This window comes from Ambystoma mexicanum, chromosome 1p (assembly GCF_040938575.1).
Source record: "Ambystoma mexicanum isolate Mex_15411 chromosome 1p, UKY_AmexF1_1, whole genome shotgun sequence".
Classification (NCBI taxonomy): Eukaryota; Metazoa; Chordata; class Amphibia; order Caudata; family Ambystomatidae; genus Ambystoma; species Ambystoma mexicanum.
In genome coordinates this window covers 576739422-576757584 of record NC_090921.1, presented here as the reverse complement: position 1 = coordinate 576757584, position 18163 = coordinate 576739422, and the positions used below count along the sequence as shown (strand labels likewise).

General features: G+C 47.3%; 1 protein-coding gene across 3 annotated transcripts in view; it reads right to left on the bottom strand.

The window, feature by feature from the left end:
- The window catches only part of DOT1L (DOT1 like histone lysine methyltransferase), a 1510259-nt gene that overhangs the window by 442855 nt on the left and 1049241 nt on the right, over positions 1-18163 (bottom strand). For all 3 annotated transcript variants that reach the window (XM_069649513.1, XM_069649515.1, XM_069649514.1), the window contains one exon: positions 12088-12214. In XM_069649513.1, coding sequence (XP_069505614.1) covers positions 12088-12214 — 127 coding nt within the window. The remainder of the gene's footprint in view (positions 1-12087; positions 12215-18163) is intronic.

Genomic DNA, 18163 nt, shown 5'->3' with positions numbered 1-18163 from the left:
CCGCAGGCTCACAGAAGTGTAAAGTGTAAGAACACGTAAATTGTACAGCGGGGTAGGCTGGGAGGGGCGATGAGGAATATGTGGGAGGAACATCCGATCGAAAGAAAGTTACCATGGGTAAGTAACTTGTTCTTCAAATGGATTGTGCCCTTCAACGTATTCCTCATCTTATGATAGACTCCCAAAGCAGTAATAATTTGGAGGTGGGAGTACTAATTACATTTTATGTTGTAATCATGGACTGAATGAAGGACCGCTTTTGCAAACTGTCCGTCCTGACTGTTAGATGAATCCAGGCAGTAATGCCTCATAAAAGGTATAAATAGACGACAGAGTGGCTGCTGAACAAATATTGATTGGGACACCTCTTTGAAGAGCAGCAGAGGTTGCCATGCCCCTTGTGGAATGTGCCCTTAGGCCTTCTGGCGCGTCTTTGCCCGCTCATCTGTAGCATTCACCAATAGCCAGGATGATACGTCTGGATATGGTTTGCTTAGTAACAGCTAGACCCAACTTTGTGCCAGTATAGCCAATGAATAATTGGTCATTTTGGCGAAATCTAGCCATTATGGATATGTAAAAACAGAGCACTTTTTTGGGTTCAGTCTATGTAATCTCTCCTCCTTTGCAGGATGAGGTGGTGCATAGAAAATTGGTAAAGTAATATTTTGCGACAAATGGTAGTCAGAAACTACCTTCGGTAAGAAAGACCGTTTCACCTTCATAATAACCTCATCTTTATGGAAAACTGTACGTGGAGGCTTACATGAGAGGGCCTGAAACTCGTTTACCCTACCGGCTGATGTTATTGCAATAAACAAAACAGTTTTTAATGTCAAAAGTCTTAATGGGCACGAGTGTAAAGGTTCAAAAGGAATGCATGTTAAAAATCTTAACATCAGATTGAGATCCCATACAGGGACATTGATGGAACTGGTGGAAATACATTAGTAAGGCCTTTTAGGAATTGAACAATCAGAGGGATCTTAAAATACGAATCCTCCTTTGAAGAGCGCTTGAAAATAGAAGGCGCCGCCAGGTAACCCTTAATTGTTCCAATCTGGAGCCACAGATTTGTCAAATGTAACAAAGGAAAGCACCATAGGTGTGTCACATAGAAAGGGATCCACATTCTTAACCCTGTACCAGCTGCTAAACTTGTTCCAATGGCACCGGTACAGAGATGTAGTTGCTGGCCTTCTGGTCTGTTAGGAAGAATTCTCAGAAATGTGCTAATTCCTCTCTACCTTAGAGACCCCCAGCAACTTTGCTGGATTTTGAGGACTTGAATTTTTAACCTGGAGAGAGCGAGACCCTTTTTCCCACACTCATGTATTTTAATGTGATTTGGAACACTTTCTATTGGTTGTGGAGTCTGACAAATTCCAAAGGCATCTTTTACATTGTGTCACACAGCATCTTCAGTGCAGTGGAACAGGGAAGTCTTTCAGATTTCCCCAAGGTTCAAATACCTTCTCTTGGATAAGACATGCACTACTCACTGTAATAGCATTTCTGATGATTGTATCTGCTTAGATTCACATTCTGTGCATATGGTCTGACATCCAGTAGTAACCGCAGAGTATCGCATCTTTTCTTTCGAGTATCGAAAGGGGACATCAGCATGTCTGTAACACGATCCCTTACGTGATGTGTAGTGTACCCAAAATACCTCACGCGCCGAGGTCCCTCCGATTTTATTTTTCCTGCTACGAGGGAGCCCAAGGACTATAGAGAGTACATAAAAGAGAGAACGTAGTAAGACGTCTATGTTCCTTCCACCCGAGTGGGGTGGAAGGGTGGGCGCATGTGAATCTAAGCAGATACAACCATCAGAAATGCTTTTACGGTGAGTAATGCATGTCTTCTGATGCTTGTTAATCTGCTTAGAATCACATGCTGCGCATAGACTAGCGAGCAGTACCCGGAGTTGGGTTGTGGGAAGGAACAGTAGTGAAAAGATGTCTTAGTACTTCTTGTTCCACCTGAGAATCAGACCTAGAATGAATGCCTAGGCAATAGTGTTTTGTAAAAGGTATGCACAGAACTCCAAGTTGCCGCTTTGCAAATGGACTCTAGGGGAACATTTGCAATGAATGCTATGGAAGCCCCAGTGCCTCGAGTAGAATGTGCTCTAGGCTTGAAAGGCAGTTCTTTCTTAGTAAGAGAGAAACCAAGTGTGATGCATTTGACTATGCACCTTGAGATTGCCGACTAAGAGACAGGATCCCCTTCTCTGCCAGCCGCCACTGAGATGTAAAATTGGTTGGTCTTTCTCAGTGGTTTAGTTCTTTCCAGGTAAAACATGACTGCCCTGCACACATCTAACGTGTGTAGGCATCTTTCGGCCATGTTAGAGGGGTTCTGGAAGAAAGTGGGCAGTTCTATTGACTGGTTCACGTGGAACTTGGAAATAAATTTGGCCACAATTCGAGGGTGAGTGCGCTGAACCTCTTTATCTCTGAATAGTAACAAAGGGGTCTAGTACTGAAGGGGCCTGTAGTTAGTTAGAAGTGATAGCCACAAAGAAGGCTGTCCTATAGGTAAGGTTTTTAATACTTGCCTTGTGCAGACTCAAAGGGAGACCAAATGAGTCTAGTCAACACCACATTTAAGTCCCATCCGGGAGCTGGGTTCGAAATGGAGGGATGAATCCTCTTAACCCCCTTCCATGAAAGCCTTGTTAACTGTCTTTTCCTCCACAACACCTTTTGTTGTGATGTAGTTTAGGCTGAGAGAGCAGCTAAGTGCACCTTCAGGGAATTAAAAACCAGGCCTGAATCTAGTGAGTGAGTACAACGTGAATAGGAGAGCAGTTAATGGGATTGACACCCTTGGCATTACACCAGACAACAAAGCATTTCCATTTACTGGAATAGCAATATCGGGTGTTGGGTTGCCTCGCTTCCCTGAGTATGTCCATACATCTCTGAGGGAGTTGAAGGTGTTCGAACTCTATGACCTCAGGAACCAGGGCACTAAGTTCAGAGTTTGTGGGCATGGGTGCAGTGTTTCTCCCCTGTCCTGAGAGAACATGCTGTACGGGTAGAGCAGTTTCATAGGAGGGGAGAGGGACATCTCCATCAGATGAGAACCAGGGTTGGCAGGCCCACATGGGGGCCACCAGTATCATGGTGACTGGTTCCTGGTGCATCTTGTGCACAATCTTGTTGAGAAAGGGAGTCCGGGGAAAAGCGTAAACAAATTTCCCTGACCAAACTATCCAGAGCCCGTTCCCTTGGAGCGGTTCTGTGGGTAACTGGAGGCATAATCTTGGCATTGAGCTTTCAAGTCGATCTCTGGGGAGCCCCATTCTGCGAAATGGTTGGAGACGATTTTGCGTAGTCACCATTCGTACTCTATGGGCAGTGGGAAATCTCTGCTGAGCACGTTTGCCAAAAGATTGAGTTCCCCTGGAACATGTTGGGACAACAGGAACATCCTGTGTTTGAGAGCACATATCCAACTGTTTTGGGACAGCTTGGATAGCCGTGGAGAGTATGTGCCTCCTTGTTTGTTCAGGTAGTACATGGCTGTGGTGCTGTCTGTCAATATCGGGACTGTCTTCCCCTGTAACTTTGTTTGAAAGGCTTTCAGTGCTTTGAATACCGCCAATAGCTCCATCAGATTTGTGTGGTTGGACGCTACTTGTGGTGAGCACACGCCATGCACCGTCTGCTGAAGCAGGTGAGCCCCGCCACCCCATGAGAGATGCGCAGGTCGTGAGAGTCTTCTACTGCGGGGGTGGTGAAGGTCTTCCCCCTTCAAGAGGTTTTCCATCGACCACCACTGCAGAGAGAACGAGGGCTGGCGAGACAACTACCAGATCTTCCCATTGTCCGCTGGCTTGTCACCAATAGCTGTTGAGCCACTCATGCATGGGACACATGCTCAGACGTGCCCGAGGAACTAAATAAATGCAGGACGCCATCATTCCCAACAGTCGCATGGCTTTGCTTACCATCACCTCCTGATTGACTACATACTGAGGGATCTGAAACAGCCGGTTTTGAACCCTCTCTGAGGGGAAGACGAGGCCGTCTTTCGTCCTAATTAGAGCACCTAGAAACTTTTTAACTTGACTGGGGTCTAGGCTGGATTTCTTCTCGTTGGAGAATCCCATACTGAATAAGAGGTCTATTGTCTTCTGCGTGTTCAATAGGCATGCTTTGTAGGACTCCCCTGTTATGAGCAAGTCGTCGAGGTAAGGGTAAACCGGGATGGATAGTCTGTGCAAGTGTGCTGCCGCTACTGCCAGTACCTTTTTGTAAACACCCTCGGTGCCGAGGCAATGCTGAAGGGGAGTACCCTGAACTTATAGTGCTTGTCCTCCATCATGAACCTTAGGCATTTTCTGTGCGCTGGCAACATTGAAATATGAAAGTATGCATCTTTCATGTCAAGTGTTGCCATGTAATCCCCGTTTCAATAGCAGGATTACTTCCTGTAAAGTGACCATACGAAACTTTTGAAGTTTGACAAACTTATTCGCTGGGCACAAGTCTAGCACAGGGCGCATGGTGACATCCTTTTTGGGTACAAGGAGGTACACTGAATAAATACCCGTGTTTACCAGTAGAATAGGGACTACTTCTATGGCGTCCTTTCCTAGAAGGGTCTCCACCTCTTGCAGTAGGATCTGCAGGTGGTCCGGCATCAGGCATCTTGATTTTGGCGCTCTGAATTGGGGTGGTCGGGCAAATTCTATGCAGTACCCGTGGGCACCGTCTTGGATACCCACTGGTCTCTTGTTATCCCCTGCCATGCAGTAAGGAAATATGTTTTACGCCCCTCGACTTGGCTGGCATGGGAGGGGACCAGGATCCGAAGGTCATTTCTGAACAGAGGCTGGGGCGCCTTTGGAGTTGGAACCTCGTCCTCATCCTTTACTACGCCGCTGTCCTCTTGGTGGATAAGTGGTGGAGGTATTAGACCCTTGTTCCGAATCCCAGTTGTTTCCTGCATTATACTGGTTCTGCGGAAAACGAGATTGCCCACGAAAGGACTGGCAGGAGCTGCTTCCTCTCCGAGGAGATGGTTTCTGGGTAATCTGTTAATCTGTTGCAGGGACTTGAGTGGTTCACGTTCTTTCTTGGCTGTTTCCAGTGCATTGTCCACTGCCTTGCCAAACATGTTGGTCTCCTCAACGGGTTTGTTGTCTTGAAACCAGAGTTCCTCAGCCATGCAGGTCCCTTGAGCAAGGTACCTTGTGCCAGGGTTCTTCCCGCTGTCTCTGCAGCATTCAGAGTCTTCTTGAGCACATTCTGGTTGCCTTGCTTGCCTTCCGAAACGATGGCGAGCAACTTGGTGGTGCCTCTCCTGTAGACAGGGGAACAGCAGTTCGTTTTGTGGTAGTGGTAACCACTAAGGAATCTGGGTGGCATGTCCCTTGATGTAGGCAGGGTCGACTGGAAAAGGATTAAATAACTTCTCCACCCTAGGGTTCACCGCCATGGTTTGGGCTGGCATCAACAAGGAAGGTGCCAATCTCTTCTTAAGAGTTCAACAAAGGGGTGGCCTGCCTGGCCGGAGGATTTCGAGTATATCCTCCACGAAATCAGAATCTTGAGTGGCAATCTGAAAATGGTCAGCCGCCTTCTTCAAGATGGCGTTAAACGCAGTTTGATCGTCCACTGGGGAGGCTTGGCTGGCCGTAGTGGAGAGTGGGTGGGAATCTATACACAGGGCATCGGGGTATTGGGTGGGAGAAAGGGACGTCCAAGGTTGAGCATGTTCGGGAGAATTCTCAAAAATGTACCAATTCCCTTCACCTTGGAGAACCACCAGCAGCTTTGCTGGATTTTGAGGACTTGATTTTTTTTTTACCTGGAGTGTGTGACCCTTTTCCCCCACACTCATGTATTTTGATGTGTGTTTTACTCTATTGTTTTCTTTGGTTATTGAGTCCAAACAACTCCATAGGCATCTTTTCATTTGTGTCACAGCACCCTCAGTGCAGTGGCACAGGGAAGCCTTTCAGGCTTTCCTAAGTTTTAACTACCTTCTCTGGGATAAACTGCTGTTTCCCCGAGTAAGTAAAGTGAAATTGACTTTACTAGTCTTTTAAATTTCCTAGACTCAGCACACCCTATCTGACAATAGAGTACTGGAGGGGTTACTTAGTATCCCCTGTGTCTAGATACTCATTAGCTGTCAATGCTACCCTTTCCCTTCAGAATTTCTGGTGGCAGTGGTTTCACAGCAAACTACCATGATTTTTCCCGACCGCGAAATATTCGTAGCTCCGGTAACATTAAATCGCGGGAGCCATGTTTTTCAAGATGGCGTCTGAGCCCCCTCTGTAAAAAACAGGTCCCGGTGGTCTTTTTTTGCAATTTGTTTATGGAAAGGTCCTTCTAGAGTTTGTGTCTCCGCGTCAAACCAAGTTTGGGCTCTTCGTTCATTTGCCTTTGGTGGGCTTCAGGCGTGAAGAACGCCTCTGGCGCCCGAGTGTCTGGAGTGGGCAGGATGTGGGCGAGGTGGCCGAAACTCCCTGTGCTTAGTCTCCTAGGAGACCCAAATGAACTGTGGTGATTGGCTGGCTGACTATCCGGCAAGGACAGCCACCCGGCCGGATGAGTGACAGCTAGGCTGGAATGAATGGGAGCAAACTGCATAAAAGGCGAGTCTCTTGGCTTGGAAGGCAGAGTCGACCACTGGAACGAAAGAACCGAAGACTAGCTTGAAGAGGGCAGCTGCTGCAACTCCTGGACCATTGGTTTGCCCGGTGTGCGTTACTTGCAGCCACCAGAATTGAAGTTTGCCAGTTGCAAGCTTTTTTGACCAGTCCCAGTGCAGGAGTCCCCCGACGCCCTCCCTCTTGTCCCCACGACTGAGACCCAGGAACAGCGAGATCGGCAGGAACTGCCAGGAACAGAAGTCATCGGGTGCATCTTTTTCTTCATTGAAAGGTACTGTGAAACGAGAGAGTAATTACCTCTTGCGGTGAAAGTGCTTGAAACGTTTGCAACTCTCAGGCCTAGTCAGCTTGTGACCCAACATATGATGATTCTTTTCTGAGAACTTGGGCAGAGACTTTACCATTTACTTACCAGAACCGCTTTATCCTATCCAAGACTTTAGCCCATTGACTTTGGCCTAGCCTATTGAATTGACTCTTCTGGTAAACTCACAATATCTACACTGTCTAAGAATAACTAACATTTCATGTTCTAATAATGTTTTGCCTTTTACTCCTCTTGAAAAGTATTCTGAAATAGTATTGAAGTATATTTGTGTGTTTTGTAATTGCCTCCTTATGAATGTTTTAAAACTGACAGATAACAGTTTATTTGAAAACCTGTGGATGTAGACCTCTGTGTAACATAATTACTGCTCACATTCCCCTCTTGAGATAAGCCTGGCTGCTCGGCTCCACTACCAAAACTGTAGTACAGACTTATACCAAAGGTATGAAACTTGGATACAGACGTAGAAGGAAGGTCTTCGAGGTCTCTTGGGGGCAAGCTTCTTAGAATAAGAGACATTTTTCTAATCCGTCCATACATCCCTCACATTTCTCCCTGGTCCATGAGGATGAACCAGAGGGACCCAGTGGAGGAAAGGGTTCATCTTCTTCCCTGTGACGTCGAGATGTGTCCCCTAACATACATGACAAAGGCACAAGACTGAGCGTATTCCTTGCAGGGTTCGGGGGCTCTGTGTCGTGTCTTTCGGTCTTTCTTTGTGCTTCGCCGCCTCCTTCGACCGTTCCTTCAGTCGAACTGCTGAGGCAATCCTTGCGATGCTCTCACCAATGCCTGGGGAATCCGGTCGATCTATGGGCTGAACAGTGTATTTCGGCACCACCGGGTGAACCGGAGGCTGAGCGGTTGATTTCGGCACCACTGGGGCCTTGAGCAGCGTATGCGAGTCCTCCTGGAGCGCCTCGACAGCCATGTGTTTTTTATTGTTAGGGCCCTTTACTTTGGATTGCCCAGTCGCAGGCCGCGGCTGCGGGGAAGGCTGCCGATCATGCCAATGAGAGGATCCCGTTGAAGTTTGACGGTTCCGTTGGCGCTTTGGTATACTTCGATAGTGCCTGCCGAAGCAGAACCTTGGGTTGTGCGTTTGGTGTTCTGATTGTGTTCGCCCCTGTCGTTCGGGTGTTTTCCCCTTTGGCACCACAATGCCCCCGACCACCACAGGTACTTTTCCGCTGGCTCGTTTGACTGGCGGCCCCTCTCATTCTACCTAAGGAGGAGTAGTAACGAAAATAACCTCCCCTCCATTGCTGTCCCCTAGGACGAAAAGGCGGAGGTTGATGCACAGCTGTGCTTTTAAGATTTAGCCGCAGCTTTCGAGGTCCGCAACCTCTCAAGGCTCTCGTCAGCCATGCGCCAAACAAATGTGCGCCATCAAAGGGCATTTTGAGAAGACGGGCCTGCACATCTGGAGCAAAACCGGACTTCCGCAACCATGCATTAGCTGCATAGAACGGTGCTCACAGCCATGGCTCGACTAACACTGTCGGCCGTGTCCAGACCCGACTGATGGGATTCACACATGGCATCCTCACCGTCTTGCACGACAGCAAGTAACCCATCCCTTTCTTCCCCCTCAGGAATATGCTCAGCTGCTTCAGAAACAGTTATACAGAGTGTGTGAGAACATTGCCAAGGCACAAGTGAAGTTGGCCGATTTCAAGGCCATGCTCCCAGCAGAAAATATCTTCCGGGCCCAACCGTCAAAGCGCTTGTCTTCCCTATCCGGAGGGATAGTAGGGTACGCCGCCTGCCTCGAGGTGGCCGTAGCCGCCTGAACCAAACTCTCGGGAGTGGGGTGAGTAGATAAATAGCTGTGGTCGCTAATGGAAGGGCGGTATTTCTTTGTCAAAGAAATATTACAGCCGGAAGAGATTCCGGGGACTGACAAGCAGCTGCCACCTTTTTCTGAAAGGTGACATGAAATGGCAAAACCAGTCAGAGGACAGACCTTGATCTAAGATGTCCGTTAGATCATCCTGCACAAAGTCTTCAGGAGGACTGGACCAGCCCAGATACTCCGAGACCCTAGCCATGAGCCTCCTGTATGAAGACTATGCATGAGCCCCAGGCTCAGGCCTACCAAATTCCACTTCCGGAGAAGTGTCTAACCCACTGGCATCATGGAGGGTCTGCCTCAACACCTCCAACTGACTGTCTCCAGAAAAAATTGGAGCTTCATCAAGTTCACCAGGGTTCTCAAACTCAGACCTTTCTACCTCTTCATATATGTGGAGTTGAAACCCAGGCCTGGTGATAGAAGAGGGTCTGCAGTCCTTAACTCGCCTCACAGACTTCGCTGCATCCTTCCTAGGATGGAGGATTCACCATATCTTGGTACTCCAACGGTAGATTGTGGGCAAAAATACCCGAAGGCGTCAAGAGTGCCGAAGACTTTGACATCGAGAGCGTCAACAACCTCGGCATTGTGAGCGCTGAAGGCTTCGGTGTCGACGGCGCCGTGGGCTGATACGACGGCAAACCGTCAATGGCCGCCTCGGATGGAGACACGGCGCCGACCAAGTCGACATCTAGCCCTCAGTCGGTTGCTGCAGTCTTGCTGTGGCCGAGGACCGAGACCTAGAAGCACGTCTCATGCGACTTTGAGAATCCTTATCTATACAGGACCTCGACGGTTCTAGATGCGAGTCGCGCCGTGGTCCCGAGCCCGAAGGTGTGCGAGCCACATTACGAGACTGATCCTTGCCGGCTTCGTTAGAAGGCACGACCGGACCCATGCCCTGCGATTGAACTATCGCTAACATTTGCTCTTTAAACGCAGCCCATTCCACCGGAGGCGAGGAGTTTTTCGGGCATGCTACCTTCCTCGAGGCACCATCCTCAAAGGAGGACAGGGAAGGCGACCGGTGACGGCACTTCCTAGAGTGGCGTGACGAGGAAGACGAATGGCGGGAACCACTCCGGGACCGAGATCCCCTGGACACCTTCCTACGCGGAGAGTCACCCCTCAAGACATTGGTAGAAACCCCCTTGAACGATTTGGATTTTCGGGACTTAACAGGCTTAGTGCCCCTACCTACCTGGAGCTTCCCCTTCCGCAAGGCCTTGGCAGTCAGCGACTGGCATTTCGAGCAGGCGTCAGTTTCCTGCAACTTGCCCAGGCACCACAAACAAATGCGATGCGGGTCGGTGATCGACATTTTCGACTTGCAGTCCCAGCAGGTCTTGAAGCCAGACCCCAGAGTCTGAGGGGTCGAAGAAAAAGACATCTCAACGATGAAACACACGAGGCGCACTGAGTTTCACGAAGCAACACGTTTGCGGAAAAAACGGAACTGAGGCTACGGGCGTCCTATTTATAACATCCGGTGACGTCGTCCTTGACGGAGGCCTTCGAGGGACATTGACCCGATGTCATCGACGCAGGACGCCCTCTGCCGAAAAAGTTTCTGAAGTGCACAGCTGTGGACATTACATGTCAAAGATGTGGAATACGTAGGACGACACAATCCATTCGAAAGTAGTTTGTCCAAGAGAAGGTATTTAAACCTTGGGGAAACCTGAAAGACTTCCCTGTGCCACTGCACTGAGGGTTATGTGTAAAAGATGATGCCTATGCAGTTTCTCAGACTCCACAACTGAAAGAAACGCAGAAAACAAAGAATTAAAAGTCCAAAGTTCAGCAAAAGAGCTGGGGGTCTGTAAGGTAGAGAGGAGTTAGCACATTTCTGATAATTCTCTTCAACAACTAGTCTGCAAAAACAGCAGCTTTCCGGGGCAAATACATGACCATAAAAAGGGATTCCTGACCTGAAGAGACAGGAAGAAGTCCAAAGCGCAAAATGGCCAAAAGAAGAAGCGGAAAATCTCATGGCACAGACATCTGAGAACACTAACCACTGTTAGGAAAACATTACCCAAAAGGTAACATGTCAAAAGATAAAAGGGAAACTATGTTTGCCAGTACTGATAATCTGAAGGACTGGTCGGTTTCCCTATAATAAATGAGCAAAAGGCAGGGGAAGTGAAGCTGAAGGCTTTACTTCACCTTCAAAGTCATAAGCGGTTCATAAACAAGCCAAAAATATTGGGTGATCATAGAAACTATGGAGGGAAAATTGGCAAAGAGAAATCTTTCTTAATAGCGAGTTAACCTAGGCCAGTTCACAGGTTTTCCAGGGACACTTCCAAGGGCTCCGAAAGCACAAACCATCGACCATCTGCCCAGCAAGAGACATTCAGGTACCAGGGATGTGGATTGAGACTAGACAGTCCCAGTCCCCTCTACTCTGGCCACACACAAACCTCCCATTAGCCCAGGAAAGACAAACCTTTCCCTGGGAAAAGGATTTATATAGACCATATTTCCTGACCTGATAAAGCAGGAAAAGGTCAAAGAATAATATGGCTGAAGAAAAAGCGAAACTATTGTGGCATGTCTATGTTGGGGTGCTAGCCACCTTTCCTAGCCAAATGTCAAAAATGCAAAAGTGCACAAGGTATTCTAAAAATGCTTACATCGCTGCTGCCACAAGCATATCTTGCGCACATTGTTAAAGTAACCAAAAAGCCATTATATACAAAAATGTAAGGATACAAAGTATCCTAAATGCACTTCAACCTAAGGTGATGTGTGCAGTTGTAACAGGACAAGACATTCACAAAGAATCTCAGTGCTGAGTGTCTGGTGGACTAGCAGTTTCCCTATGAGAATGAGCAAACAGTTAAGGGAAGTAAAGAAGGCTTTACTTACCTCAAAAAAGTCAGAACAGGGTTCAAAACAAGCAAAATATAAAGGGTGTCTCAAAAAAGTCGCTAGTGCTTGAGATAGAATGTCTAAGATGGGGAAAATGTGGAAGGAACCCATTCAAATGACAGCAGTTCCCTGAACCAACTGGTGAGTGGAAAACCAGTAACTGGTGGTTTTGACGCTGTGGCCATGTGCATCCGAGAGAATAGGTGAGTAGAGTACGCTGACACAAGATGGAAACTTTGCGTGCTGAGAATCTAAATTCAATAGCTGCAACTTCAGACTTCACAACAACTTTTAAAGATGGGTAAGCATCATACACATAAGAATAAACCTTAGCATCCCTATGTTTGGCTTTTTACATTGCTGGTAAAGGTGAAGGTAGGATCTTACCTGAGGTAGACAATGTGTGCGGCTTGATTCCACCACCATTGTTTAAGTTGCTATTTAAAGTAGCACCAAACTGTTTGTCGAGGGATGCAGTCTCTCTGGTTTGATGAATGGGGCTTGGTGTGTTTCTCTAAGGAAAAACAAATAAAGGAAATTATTAACAGGAAAACACTTTACAGTGAATGAAAATGGTGTGAGTGAGCAGGAAGGTAGACTTAAGGTTAGGTACTTAACACTGGTGCAATGTTATCTGGACTGGTTCTGCTGTAACATGGGTATTTTGAATATGATACTGTGTTTCACGTGTTTCGATCTTTCTAACCACTTGTAACATTTAACACAAAGCATAAGATGAGTTGGGAGTTTTACGAAAGTCCACCTGTGCTAGGACTGTAGAAGACACCCTTTTAGGTATACGGAGCAACAACCCTTAGGTGTGGCCTGTACTACCCAAAAGGTTTGGTAGCTATGATTGCACAGCCAGGCTTAGTCTAGAAGGGAGAAGGGGTGTAGGCTATTACAAAAACCTTTGAGCACATTTTTAGTCAAGGGTACACCTACACACTGCAGTTATACACACATTTGGTGATTTATTATAGACACTAAGACAAGGTTTAAAATCACTTTTCGATTCAGGTAAGGAAAGTTTAACACAAATACAGTAAGACATTTGCTGTTTCAATACTCCATTCAGTAGACCTTTAGATGAGAAAATAGCTTCAGGTTAGCAAATCATTCATCAACCGACCTTTACTAATTAGCAATACTGGTAATTTTAATAACTGAGTAGGCCTAAACTTTAGGAGTCTATCTGGGGAATGAGTATCTCAAAAGTCAGATGGGGGTGCTGGGAGACCAGTTCCTCGTGGGCGGCAGAACAAAGGAAGGCAGAGGCCGACTAATTTACGATTTCGCAGGAGAGGCTTATTCATAGCAAATAAGTAATGGAATTGTATTTGAAGTGTTCCAGGGGGGCTAGGTAAGCCACCTGAACAAGTTTTGCCTCAAGGCCGGATGTCCTGGGGCCTGGGAGAACACAGTTGTGTAATCTACTCCAAAGTGACACAATAAGCTCAGGAAGAGCTAACAGCAACACAACAACGGATCAGGAAAGTACCCGAGTGGGGTACAGTACCTTATTCAGTGAATAACAACCGTCACCAGCAGGGTCCTCAAAGTAAGACGACAGCAGTTCTGATTCGGTTCTCTGGCCTTGGCGGCTGGAGGAAGAACTTTTGGCACGAGAAGACAGTTGGACTGTGTCACAGGGATCTTCGCAGCATCAGGTTGAGGAGGCTCGACAACCTTCACTCGGTCCACGGCTCAGATGAGGGAGGGGACTTTTATGGGCAGGATGGAGTCTCTGTGCCCAGACAGATGTCCACGAGTTTGCAGCCGAAACTGCGCTTCACGAGATGATGCACTGCAGCAGTGCCAGAGGTCTCAGGGTATTCCGAGTTTGCAGACACAGAAGGTCGCAGTTCAATGTGGGATGGCTCACACTGTAGCTGATCGAGTGATTATGCCCACGAGTCCAAGGGAGGTGCTCTCAGACATGTGTTAATTCCCCTTCTACCTTAGAGACCCGCAGCTCTTTTTGCTGGACTTTAGGACTTATTAATTTTTATCCTGGAGAGAGCGAGACTTTTCACAATCTCTCATGTATTTTTCTTTGATTTCAACTCTGTATTACTTTTGGTTTTTGAGTCTGACAAACTCCATAGGCATCTTTTTACAATGCGACGCACAGCACCTTCAGTGCAGTGGCACTGGGAAGTCTTCTAGACTTCCCAAAGGTTAAATACGTTCTCTTGGTTAAACTACTGTTTTCAAGAGCAATGGAGTGAAATTTACTACTTACATTTGGAACTTTCTAGATCCAGCACATACTATCTTACAATAGGGTGTTGGAGGGGTTACTTAGTATCCCCTTTGTCTAGTTTCTCATGTAACATTTTTATGTTACCCATTGTACAATTAATGGCTGGTGGCAGTGGTTTACTTTTTTACTACCATTGAGTGTTTCTACCTCGGGCTGCAATTGCAGCAAAGCACCCATGGGTGCCTATTTTGTCAAAATGGCCCGGTCTTCTTGTTGGAAAGGTCCGTCTTGAGATTTTCTCTGCACGCCAAACCAGGTTTGGTCCCTTTGTTTTGTCTTTGGTGGGATTCACAGGGGAAGCCCGCCTCTGGCGCCAGCGTGTCCCACAGGGCAGGAAGAGGGGGAGGTGCCCGAAACGCCCTGTGCTTAGTCTCCTTAGTTACAGGAATGCACCCAGAGGCGATTGGCTGGCTGGCTGTCCTTGGAGGATAACCACCCTGCTGTGTGATTGACAGCTAGGCTGCGAATGAATGGGACATAAAAGGAGAGGTCTTTTGCACAGAAGGCAGAGTCGACCACTGGACGAAGGAATCCGAAGAACAACTTGGAAGAGACGCTTGCTGCAACTCCTGGACCGTCAGTTTTCCCGATGAAGCCCTACTGCATTGCTGAAGCTCTGAATTCGCCTCAACTAGGGAAGCCCTGCAAAGGACAACTTATCCCCGTGTGTTGGTGGGACCAATCGACCCAAAGACAAACTCATCTGGAAATCCTCTCAAAGCTGGCTGTACTTCCATTGCTGCTGCAGGAGCTGAGTGCCAGGGAGAGGAACACCAGAAACAAGTATCTTTTTTAGTTGGATCCAAGCTCCAGGAAGGTCCTCCTGACTCGCTCAAAGCAGGACTAACCAAACCTGAGCAACCTCAACAGAGTGCTGGACCACAGAAGCAAGGAACGCCCACAAGGTATCCAAGAACCGTGGTGGTGCTATTCGCAAGAAGTTGAAGCTGCGAAGTGCAGCTGATCTGAAGTTTGCCCATTGCTGCTGCCGACCTTCGAATCGTAGTGCAGGAGTCCCCAGACACCCTCCCTCTTGTCCCCATGACTGAGGCCCAGGAACACCAAGATCTGCCATACTACAACAGGAGTAGAAGCCAGCTGGAACCAATTTCCTCAGACCTAAGGTACTGTAAACTAAGGGGTACTTGCCTCTTACTGTGCAACTTGTTAGCTCTCAGTTGAGACTTGCCTTTGTTACCTTTTGCAGAGTTGCTTGCAGCTTTGCCCATCACAGGCCTCCCAGCTTGTGGCCCAACAGTGATTTATTGTGCAACAAAACATCTATAACACTGTGCAATACTTTTTACTTACCTTCAAGAAGAACTTCAGCTCTCCTAGACTTTGCCCAATTGAAATGGGCAGCCCTGGCTCCCTGAGAGACTCTTCTAACCTCTGACGTGTTTTGACCTGTCCTTCCAAAGAGTCACACATTCTTACTTGTGTAGCTGGGAAAGGGTTAATGTACATTGTATTGGGGGGAGTGGTGGTGGGTTCAAAAGTGCTTACCCGTTTGAGAAACTTAACCATTGTTTCTCCCTCTAACCTTTTCCTTTTGACACCAAACTCAGTATAGCTCGAAATGTACCAGTGATATATCAATGGCCACAGTGTCCTAGTTATTTAAGTCACCACAGGGTGTAAGAAGTGTGTGTGCCATCCCAAATGGATATCTACTGAGTGTGTGTATTTAATGAAGTATATTTTTGTTTTACATAATTGCTCCCTTCTATCTAAGGAAGGCTTATTCAAACTGCCTATTAAATAATTGTTTAATCAAGAAACCTTGAGTGTAAGTGTTATTTGGATACTTGTCACTTTGAAACTATGTTACAACCCTACAGCTCACAATGTCCCTCTTGAGAGAAGGCTGGCTGCACGGTCACTCTGCCAACTTGTGTATTACATGCTTATACCAAAGGTTGGGCTAACTATTGCCAAGAGGACAAGGCTGGCATGGCATGGCGAGTCTCCCACAGGGTACTGCATACAATCTTGCCTAAAAGGAGGAATTCATCCAGTATGGATCTTCCCTGTCGCACAGAAGGGATGGAGCAGCAGCGGCCACTCATTCAGCTCTGGCGGTTGCTCGAGGTGGCTGCAGGTGTCTTCCTTTCTTCTTCAGAAAGGATTTTCCAGTGGTCGACTTTGGCTTCTGTATCAAAACACTTGCCTTATATACAGAAATCCGGGCAATCGGCATGCATGCCATTTACAAACTTTGGGTGGTGGCTGTCTGACTGCCAGACTTGACTTTTACACTGGTTCTCGGGGAATTTTTTTACAGAGTTAAAGAATTCTTAAAGGTCAGCCAGGCACCCAGTCAGAACTGGATCCAAGTAAAGACACTGGAGGACAAAGACCCGAGGAGTTTCGATGTCCACCCAGCTTCCTGTCCTCCTAGATATACTGTCGTCTTTGGGCGGGCTTCCCAATGGCACCCTGTCAAAGACAAAGGAGTGAGCAGGACATTCCACACCCAAGTCAGCAGTGTTAGGGAGAATTATAATTTCTATGGTAATTCCCTTCCATCTTCAAGACCCCCAGCTCTTTTGCCGGACTTTAGGACCTTTTAATTTTTATCTTTGAATGAGTGAGAGAGATCTTTCCCTCACACAAGTATTTTTCTCCGATTTGAACCATGTGTCTTTTGGTTTTGGAGTCTGACAAACAGCATAGGCATCTTTTTTGTATTGTGACACACAGCACCTTCAGTGCAGTGTCAAAGAGAAGTCCTTTGGATTTCTCTTAAGGTTTAAATAACTTCTCTTGGATAAACTGTTTCCAAGAGTAGTAAAGTGAAGTGAAATGGACTACATTTTTCTCTTTGTAGACCCAGCACACACCATCCTATGTGGAGTGCTGGGGGGGTTACTTAGTATTCTCATGTAACATTTTATTATGTTACCCTTACTACAATTAATGGCTGGTGGCAGTGGTTCAATTTTCCTACCATTGTGCGTTTTTACCACAGGCTGAATCCTCAGCTGCAGTATTGCACCCATGGGTGCCCATTTTGTTAAAATGGCCCCGGTCTTCTTTTGACGCCATTTGTTTGTAAGGTCCTTCTTGAGACTTAGTCTGTGCGCCAAACTAGGTTTGGTCCATTCGTTCATTTGGTCTTTGGCAGGATTCACGGGAGAAGCCGGCCTCTGGCTCCAGCGTGTCTGGCAGGGCAGGAAGCAAGGGAGGTTCCCTAAATTCCCTGTCCTTAGTCTCCTTGGTTACAGGAATGTACCCAAAGTTGATTGGCTGTCTTTTGTCCTTTAAAGACAGCCACCCTGCTGTGTGAGTGACAGCTAGGCTGCAAATAAATGGGAGAAACTTGCATAAAAGGCGAGGTCTTTTGTAAGGAAGGCAGAGTTGACCACTAGACGAGGAAACTGAAGACGAAACTGGAAGAGAAGCTTGCTGCTCTCTCCTGGACCATTGGTTTGAGCAGTGAAGCTATACTGCAGTGCTGAAGCTCCGAATTCACCTCGACTAGAGAAGACCTGCAAAGGATGACTTCACCCCTTGGGTTGGTGGGACCAATCGACCCCCAGGACAAGCTCATCTGGAAATCCTCTCAGAATTGGCTGTACTTCCACTCCTGCTGCAGCAACCGATTGCCAAGGAGAGGAATACCAGAATCGAGTGAGTGCCATCAAGTCGGACCCAAGCTTCAGGAAGATCCTCCGGACTCCCATCAAGTAGGACTGACCAAGCCTGAGCCACCTCAACAGAGTGCTGGACCCCAGATGCAGGAAAAGTCCATAATGGTATCCGAGAACAGCAGTGGTGCTATTTGTGAGAGTCGCGAGAAGCTGAAACCGTTTAGTGCCGCCGATTTGAAGTTTGCCCACTGCTGCCGCCGACCTCCAATTCGTAGTGCAGGAGTCCCCAGACGTCCTCCCTCTTGTCCCCACGACTGAGGACCAGGAACAACAGGATATGAAGATCTACACAGGAACCGAAGCCAACCGGAACCAATTTCTTCTAACCAAATGTACTGTAAAACTAAGGGGACTTACATCTTGTCGTGTAGCCTTGCTAGTTCTCAGTTGAGACTTGTCTTCGTTGCTTTTGCAGAGTTGCCTGCAGCTTGGCCCCTTACAAGCCTCCAAGCTTGTGGCCCTACAGTGATTTCATTTTTTACAAAAACTTCTAAAACATTGTGCAAGACATGTTACCTACCTGCAAGAAGTGCTTCAGCTCACC